General features: G+C 55.2%; 2 protein-coding genes across 2 annotated transcripts; one reads left to right on the forward strand and one right to left on the reverse strand.

The window, feature by feature from the left end:
• Window positions 1-1,939: 1,939 nt before the first annotated feature.
• Window positions 1,940-5,475, forward strand: SLC16A13 (solute carrier family 16 member 13; the record flags this gene model as incomplete). Its single annotated transcript, XM_080681737.1, is given in 5 exon segments — window positions 1,940-2,518; window positions 2,664-2,807; window positions 3,849-4,586; window positions 5,277-5,447; window positions 5,450-5,475. Coding segments are annotated over 5 exon segments (1,278 nt in total). The 5' UTR covers window positions 1,940-2,319.
• Window positions 5,476-6,381: 906 nt separating this feature from the next.
• Window positions 6,382-8,904, reverse strand: SLC16A11 (solute carrier family 16 member 11). The gene is made up of 5 exons (XM_080681738.1): window positions 8,763-8,904; window positions 8,298-8,517; window positions 7,893-8,036; window positions 6,829-7,596; window positions 6,382-6,746 (listed from the first exon to the last, which is right to left on the reverse strand). The coding sequence occupies exons 2-5, from the start codon at window positions 8,509-8,511 to the stop codon at window positions 6,517-6,519; spliced, it is 1,356 nt and encodes a 451-aa protein (XP_080537864.1). The 5' UTR covers window positions 8,512-8,517; window positions 8,763-8,904; the 3' UTR covers window positions 6,382-6,516.
• Window positions 8,905-8,972: the final 68 nt, after the last annotated feature.

Consider the following 8,972-nt stretch of genomic DNA (forward strand, 5'->3'; position numbering starts at 1 on the left):
CCATGTTCTCCCCTGCCCTGCCCTTGCCTTCTGGCTCATGGTGCAGGAACCAGTGACTTCATGAAGTGCTCCGGAGCCACCTGCATCCTGCTGCTCTGAAGTCACTTCCTGCCTGAAGTGTGGAGGCGGCAGGGAGAAACCAGGAAGCCACTAATAATACCAAGACACTGGGGGAATGCATCTGTGCTGGGACACACCTAGCACCACTGGCACCACCAAAAAAAAAAAAAAAAAAAAAAAAGGATAGGGTTTGGGTCCCCTGAGGACAACAGGGGCTGGAGGTAGCAGTGAGAAGGCTGTGTGGCCCTCCCTCAGCAATGGTGTCTTGGAATTTATCCACTGCCCAGCGTATGCTTCTCTCCCACCCTGACCCCTGTCCTATGTGTGTTCTGGGTGCACAGCTCTGTTCTGCCCTGTGGGTAGAAGGTAGAAGGTCACTAATTCTGAGAAGTTACCTTCCTTTTGGACTTAAATTACTCATCTGTGAAATAAGTCTATTAACATGGTCTCTGCAGCTGCTTCCAACATTTACAGTTTGTAGTTGTGTTTTTCGGTCTTTTAAAACCCATGACCTGGATTGTTTTATTAAAAAGCAAAAAGTGAAACTTAGAAACTAAAACCTCTCTTCTCCCACTACAGTTTATTTCCTGTTGAAAATGAGATCAGCTAATAGTCTTGCTACATGTCAGGCCCTCAACTAAGCATTTTAGTGCATCGTTTTTCTAATTCAACTCCCCTTCCAACCCTAAAAAAGTAGGTGCTGTTATTATCCCCAATTTACAGGTAGGGAAAACAAGTAAGAGAGTCAATATCTTGGTTAGCCAAGTTAATACGTGATGAAGCTGAGGTTGGAACTATGATTCTACAGGCTGCACTCTTTAACTACTAGGTTATATCCTCACAACAATTTCTATATCATTGGCACAGTCTCCCACCAGCCAAAATTCTGACTCTGCTTACAAAAAAAAAAAGTTTTGGGGGTAGGACTATTTTTATTTCACACATATAAAGTTATAAGGCTCAATATGCTTTTTTAAATTACACAGCCTCCCTCCCTCCCCATCCCCCACTTCTCTGGGTATAAATCTTTGAGTCCAAGTTTCAAGGGGAGGGTCCTGGGGAGCTTGGATTACAGTGAAGAAACAGGAGGCAGAGCCATTCGTGCTCGAGGAGGTGGAGAGACTGGCTTGGAGGGGCAGATTGCTCCCGTGGTCCTGGCTTGTCTGTTTAGATAATCGTGAGATGAAAAACCGTGGTTAGGAAGTGGTTTTACTAGAGGGGCAGAGGAAAGTGCTCTAGCCCCGCTGAAGAAAGGGTAGGTGATGCTGGCAGGCTCGCCCTTCCTCTCCCCAGTTATTTTTGGTCTCTGTGACCTGTAGGTTTCCTGTTAGTGGGAACAAGCGACACTACAGAAATGAACGCCAGGAGTCCAACAACCCATTCCCCTTGTCTCCTTCTTTGGCTCCGGAACCCCTCAGAGATCCAGGTATCTAGATTCTAGTGACCGGAGGAGCTCGGAGCATTTTATTTTAATCTCATCGCATAATCCCATCGCAGGCCACCAGGCCTTGCAACTCCTGGGCTCCTCATTAAGCAAGGGATTGTTTTCCTCTCCTGAACCAGTTTACCCACCACCCACCCCTATGCACTCCTCACATGCGGGTCTGGGTGCTGAGATCTGGACAAACTGGCCTGCTAGGTGGACAGGAGACGGAAGCAGCCTCCTGGTAGGTCCCTGCGTCACCTGGGGCCCATCTCATTGACCTCCTAAAGCTTCCTCTTTACGCATGCTCCCACTCGGGGCCCCGACCCCGAACAAAGCTCTAAAGCCCGCCCTGCCCTCCTGGCTCCGCCCCGCCCAGGAGTCCCGCGAGCGAGGATGTTGGCCTTTGCCAGGCTGGCCTGATGCTGACACTTGCAATGATAAAATAGATAATCCACTCGGAGAATGGTGCGCCTCAAGGGAAGAGCCCGAACCCAGCGCCGCTTCCCGGCTCCTCCACGGAACGCTGCCCCCGCCCGCTCAGGCCTGGATTCTCGGCTGGCGGCCCGCGCAGCCACGCCCCTGGGCGCTAATCTCCCCGGGAAGCACCAGCGGCTTCTCCCAACACCAGCGCTCCCGCCGGGAGGAAGGCGCAGGCGCCTCACGCAGCCTCTCTGCAGCTAGCTCGCGAGCCCTCGTCAGTACCTTCCTCTTTGCCACACTGTCCCTCCCCCGCGTGGCCGGGGGCGGCCCGGCCGGCGGGGCGGGCGGAGTTGGAGCGTCCCGAGCCTGATTCCCACGAGGGCTTTCGGGGCGGCAGCTCGATTACCTCCCACATGGCGCGTAGGACCGAGCCCCCAGACGGGGGCTGGGGATGGATGGTGGTGCTCTCAGCGTTCTTCCAATCTGCGCTGGTGTTCGGGGTGCTCCGCTCCTTCAGCGTCTTCTTCGTGGAGTTCGTGGCGGCGTTTGACGAGCCGGCAGCGCGCGTCTCCTGGATCGCCTCCATAGGCATCGCGGTGCAGCAGTTTGGGAGTGAGTGCTGCGCCTGGGGCCGGTGTCCTATGACCCTCGGAAGGGAGAGGGAATGCGGGGACAGTAAGGGAGGAGGGTGGAGATGGGGGAGATGCTGGAGAAGGATGCCTGAAGTCTTCTCACAGAACTCCTTCCTCTTCCCCAGGCCCTGTGGGCAGTGCCCTGAGCACGAAGTTCGGGCCAAGGCCAGTGGTGATGGCTGGGGGCATCTTGGCAGCGCTGGGGATGCTGCTGGCCTCCTTTGCTACCTCCTTGACCCACCTGTACCTGAGTATTGGGCTGCTCTCAGGTGAGACCCTGAGTAGGGCAGGAAAGTCAAATGCCTGAGTCTTTGGACTCTGGACTATCACCTTCCTCCTAATCTTTCCAAACGACTTCAGAAGCTGAGAGAAAGTTTTGAATAACACCTGTGCCCCGAAGGGAATTAAGAGGGATGACTCATTTAATAAACTTGGTGAGGCTGTGTAGACTTTCAGAGATAATGAGCCCACAGTATGCAAGCCCGGAGCTAGTGGGGCTGGAGTGCAAAAGGAAGAATTACATAGTATATAGTTGTGTCAGGCACTGTGACTGTAAAATAGATATCTAGCCTGTTTACAGTTTTTTATATATTTAGGAGCTCCTATATTGGGTGCACATATGTTTACCAGGGTTATAGCCTCTTGTTGGATCGATCCCTTGAGTATTATGTAGTGACCTTTGTTGTCTCTTGTGATGGCCTTCTCTATCCTATTTACAGATGAAGCAAGGCTTCAGAAGCTTATGAAACTTGGCAAATAAAGATCACACAGCCAGAAAGAGTAGGGCCTAGGTACAACTCCAAAATTCTGTGCTTGTTACTTTAAAAACATTATCTCTAGGTCTCTACAGTCCCATAAAGTATATTACCCCCATTTTGCAGATGAGGGGATTGAGGCTGGGAGATTAAGTAAAGTCATACAGCTAGATAGTATCACAGCTAGGATTGTAACCAGACCTGTGCTACATTCTGCTGCTGGCAGCATTGGAATTACTGGGTGCCCTGAACTCCCAAAGAGTCCCAAAACCACCATTTTTTAAAAAACATGTTTTATTGGTTTCAGAGAGGAAGGGAGAGGGAGAGAGAGATAGAAACATCAATGATGAGTGAGAATCATTGATTGGCTACCTCCTGCACGCCCCCTACTGGGGATCGAGCCCACAACCTGGGCATGTGCCCTTGGCCAGAATCGAACCTGGGAACCTTTAGTCTGCAGGCCGACACTCTTTCGCCAAACCAGCTAGGGCCACCATTTCTTATTCTTTTCTTTTTCCTTTCTCTTTATTATTATTATTTTTATTTTTTTTACAGGTTCTGGGTGGGCCTTGACCTTCACACCAACACTTGCCTGCCTGTCTCGTTACTTCTCTCGCCTGCGATCCCTGGCCATGGGGTTGGCACTGACTGGCGTGGGCCTCTCCTCCTTTGCCTTTGCCCCACTCTTCCAATGGCTGCTCAGCTACTATGCCTGGCGGGGCACCCTACTGTTGGTGTCAGCCATCTCCCTCCATCTGGTGGCCTGTGGCGCTCTCCTCCGCCCACTCTCCCTGACTGAGGACCCTGCTGTGGGTGGCCCTGGAGCCCAACTCACCTCCCTCCTCCATCATGGTCCCTTCCTCCGTTACACTGTTGCCCTCACCCTGATCAACACTGGCTACTTCATTCCCTATGTGCATCTGGTGGCCCATCTCCAGGACCTGGATTGGGATCCATTGCCTGCTGCCTTCCTACTCTCGGTGATTGCTATTTCTGACCTCGTGGGGCGTGTGGTTTCTGGGTGGCTAGGGGATATAGTCCCAGGGCCTGTGGCACGACTTCTGATGCTCTGGACCACCCTGACTGGGGTGTCACTGGCCCTGTTCCCCATGGCTCAGGCTCCCACAGCCCTGGTGGCTCTGGCGGTGGCCTATGGCTTTACATCAGGGGCCCTGACCCCAGTGGCCTTCTCCATGCTGCCTGAACTGGTGGGGACTGGAAGGATATACTGTGGCCTGGGACTGGTGCAGATGGTGGAAAGCATCGGGGGACTGCTGGGGGCTCCTCTGTCAGGTAAGGGGAATGGGGTTTCCAGATGGCCAGAGTTGCCATGTCATACCATTCAGGGAAGGGACTATTCACATTATAGTAGATGTAAATATTGCCTGTTACATGGTATGGTATACTACATGGCCTGTATAACCAATCATAGCAGAAGTGGGTCCATGAGACAAAGAAATTGGGGCTGTGGAAAAACTAAAATGAGCTATATGGAGCCCTTGGTAGGATACCTGTAGCTTGGATTTTCAGACTTGGCTGGACCTGGCAAGACATAACATGCCTTTACCCTTGGCCCATTTGGCCCCAGCTCAGATGTCTGAGCCATGTGGTCAAAGTTCTCCAGCCCTCAGATGCCAGAACCTTCAGACCCTTTACGTTTTCCTCTTAACTGCTAACTGTTAGATGACAGGGCCACAGTTGCCAGAAAGAAAGACACAGGTGTGCCTGACTCTATCTGGATCCCCAAAATCCCACTGGCTGATATGGAGGGCCTTTCTGAAGGCAGGAAGGTGATGGGCATTACCTTTGAAGCCCCTTGGGAAACCAAAGTTCTCAAGCACATCTGGTCTCACGTTGGGAGTTCTAACTCTTCCAAGATGGCAGATTCAAGATTATTTCCTCCTTCCACCCAAAAATATGTCTGAGCCGTCAGTCCCAAAAAACAGATCACCCATATGTATTCTTTTTCTCTCTTGGATGTAGGCTACCTCCGGGATGTGACAGGCAACTACACAGCTTCTTTTGTGGTGGCGGGGGCCTTCCTTCTTGCAGGGAGTGGAGTTCTCATCACTCTGCCCCATTTCTTCTGCGTCTCAGCTCCTACCTCCAAGCCCCAGGACCTTGTCACAGAGGCACTGGATACCAAAGTCCCCCTGCGAAGGAAGGGCTGGGAGAGGACTGAACTCCAAAAAGACCCAGAAAGCCAGAGATTGGCAGCACCGGGTCTTCTGCCCCATATTGGTGCCCAGAGGACCACAGTGCCTTCAGCATCTTGATCTGTCTTCCACCACAGCAGGCCCAGGGCTCCTGCGATGTGTGTGCCAACTCCTAGTATCTTGTTGAGGACTCCTATCTCTTCTTGGCTTCTGCAACCATTTCTGAAGGATCCAAGAGTTCAGCCTGCTCCAGTGAACTGGGAATCAACTGTGAAAATCAAAGGCCAAGAGACTTACTATGGTTTACAAGTGATTGATCTCTAGTGTTGCCTACTAAGCTTCTTCTCTGAAGACAGATGTTTGGGGATGAGGGATGCCCCGTTGAGATAAAACTGAATAAGAAAACTGGATAATAATCAGAAACTCAGAAAGAACTGGAGCCCATATGCTTGGGTTGGTTGAGTGGGGTCATGGCTGGGGGGTAGAGGGGAGGTGTCCAGAAGCTCTGTGGACTCTGAGCATCATAACCCTGGACTTCACTCTCTGGACCACAGTTCCTCCCACTTGCCCACTGACCTCTTTCCCACTAGCCCCTGTGACTTAAAAGAGAAATTAAGGAAATGGTGGGGACATGGTAGGGGAGGGGGTGGTTTGGTAGGGAGAGCTGAAGCTGAGAGAGCCTAAGCCTGGGTCTAGGATTCTTGTATTCACCTCAGGCCAATAGAAGGAGATTGAGATATGGGAAGAGTTTTGAGTAAAGGAAATGAGGATGGGGCAGACAGCACCCATGAGCCTCCCTCTCCCTCAAACAACTTGAAGCTGGCAGGCAGACAACTTCTCAAAGATGCCCTGTTATAATGGCAACAGCGTGGGCAAAGAGAAATGGACTGACTAGACAGAGATACCTTCCTCTCTCCCAGGGCTTAGTGGGATCCTGTTCCTTCCAAGTGGCCTTTTGAATGTCTTAAGTATAAAGTTTTCAGAGTCCTAGATGGGCTAACAATTGGAGCTTGCAGAAACATTGGAAATTTTTTATTGAGGGAGGGGCTCAAACCAAAAGAAGATGGTCAACAGGAGGTGTCCGCAGTGGCATGAGGGCCTCCTGGGGACAGCAGGGCCACCTGAGGAGCTGGGAGCAGCTCCCCCCTCTCAGGGGGCGGGGTGGCTGGAGGTGAAGCCGGACTGCAGGAGGGCAGCGCCCCAGGCAGCCCCATGTAGATGGAGCTGCCTGAGAGGACGAAGGAGCCACACACGAGGAAGGAGGCTGTGAAGTCTCCGGTCTCATCCCTTAGGAAGCCTGAGAGGAAGGGGAAAGGAGTTTAGAGGCCTCGGACCCCAGGAGGGGGCGGGGGAATCTGCTGGCTCAGTCAGGCCCTTACCTGACAGCGGAGGGCCCAGAAGCCCCCCGAGGCTCATCAGCAGCATCACCAGACCCGTGGCCTGTACTACACCTCCGATGCCCACAAGCCCAGGGAGCACCCCGAACACCAGTGGGGCGTAACTGCCTGCGCTCAGCCCGTAGGCCCCGGCCGCAGCCAGCAGGGAGCCTCCCCAGGCCTCCTCGCTCCCTACCACCGGCACCAGCCCCACGGCCAGCAGCCCCAGCCCTGTCAGAGCCCCGAACACCGCCAGCAGCCGCGGGAGGGGCACCCAGCCCTGGTCCGCCACCCACCCGCAGACCAGCCGGGCGCTCGCATCCGCCACCGCGGCCACTGCCACCACCAGCGCTGCCCTGTACCCCCTGAGGCCCCGGTCTAAAGCGTGAGGGGCCAGATGCACATAGGGGACGAAGTACCCGCCCCCAACCATGGCTGTGCCCAGAGCAAACACCAAGAAGGCTGGGCGTGTGAAGAGACCCAGGCCTAGGGCAGCGAAGAGCCCGCGGGGTGGGGCGGAAGGATCGCCGGGGAGCTCCAGGGGTCTCAGCAGGGCACCACAAGGGGTGAGGTGGAGGGTGATGGCGCCCAGGAGGAGCAGGGCCCCCCGCCAGCCGAAAGTATCCAGGAGGAGCTGCAAGGCAGGCGCCAGGAGCAGCGAGGAGGCTCCGTTGCCTGTCAGTGCCAGCCCCACAGCCAAGACTCGCCGGCGGGAGAAGTAGCGGGAGAGGGTCCCCAGGGCAGGGGCAAACACCAGGGCCCAGCCGGAGCCTGCGAACGCATAGGACTGGCGTCACTGTTAGGTATGCAAATGTTGAATAACTGTGTTGTATATCTGAAACTAATATGTTGTATGTTAGCCATGTTTTATTAAAAATAAAGTCACTTAAGTGTTTAAAAGATAAAAGACTGGGTGAGGACAGGGGCCTGGGATGCCTGGCCCAGCAATCCCAGCCCTGCTCTCGGGAGGATACCCACCACCACCACCGCACAGCTGGCCTCCGGCTCCTAACAAGCTCATGTCTCCCCCACTACCCCTGAAGGACCGAAGTATCATCCCCCCTCACCAGCGAGGACGCCCAGGCCAAGGTAGAGGTGCAGCAGACTTCCCGCGAAAGCCGAGAAGAGGAAGCCGAGCGAGGTGAGGATGCCCCCAATCATCACTATGGGGCGCGCCCCCCAGCGGGTGCTCAGGGCGCTGCCCACTGGACCTAGAAGGAGGCGGAGTCTAAGGAAGACACGCCCTCACCCTCAACTCCAACACTTCTCATTGGCTGTTTGCCGGGCCTAACGCTCCTCCCCCAGCCTAATAGCTCCCCCCCTCTTATCCTCAACCCACTCTGTTCTGGGACTTGGTGCCACCTGTCGTCCTTTCTCAGGTTATCTGGCAAGCAGGTGGGTACCCCACCACTACACTCACGGCCCCTCCATCCCGGTTCCTGCCCCCCACCTCGGGGTGAGGGGGGCCTCACTGGCTGCCTGCTGCACGGCCAGGGCCAGGGCGCTGACCCACGCTGTGTCCTGAGAGGTTCGGTCAAAGTGCTCAGCGATATCAGGGAGGGCGAGGCCCAGGGACCGTAACAGCCCGTAGGAGAGCCCATTCACCAGGAAGGCCGCGGCTGCCACCACCCAGCCCCAGCCCCCGTCCGGGGTTCCGTCCAGGGTTCCGGCAGGCTTGGGGGTCATCACCGTCTGGGGAAGAAAGGAACACGTGGAGTGAAGTCTCCATGTCTGTGCTTCCTCTAGGGACCTGAGATCCAGCTCCTGGCTGCTTTGGGGCGGGGGGGGGGGGGGGGAAGCGGGGGTGTCACCCGGAGCACGACAGGGAGGGGCAGAGGGGGCGGGGGTTGGGATGCAACTCCTGGGTCGGCGAGATACCCGAACGGGTGCCGGATATCCCTGGAACTTCCCCTTCCCCCACACCCCCTACTCCTTACCCGACCCCTCCGAGTGATGGGGGAAAGGGCGAAGAATGGCTCGGTCTGGTTTCTTCCCGCTTCTGAGGCAGGCGGGGGGTACCGAGGTGCCGAGGGGAGCGAGTGCGGAGATGGAGCCCCACTTGGACAGGCTCTCGGTAAACAGAGATCACCGCGGGGCCTGAGCCACCTGGGATGCTGTGTTGGGGAGGCGCGGGGCGGGGGCGTGCA

The sequence above is a fragment of the Plecotus auritus genome (assembly GCF_963455305.1).
Source record: "Plecotus auritus genome assembly, chromosome: 7".
Classification (NCBI taxonomy): Eukaryota; Metazoa; Chordata; class Mammalia; order Chiroptera; family Vespertilionidae; genus Plecotus; species Plecotus auritus.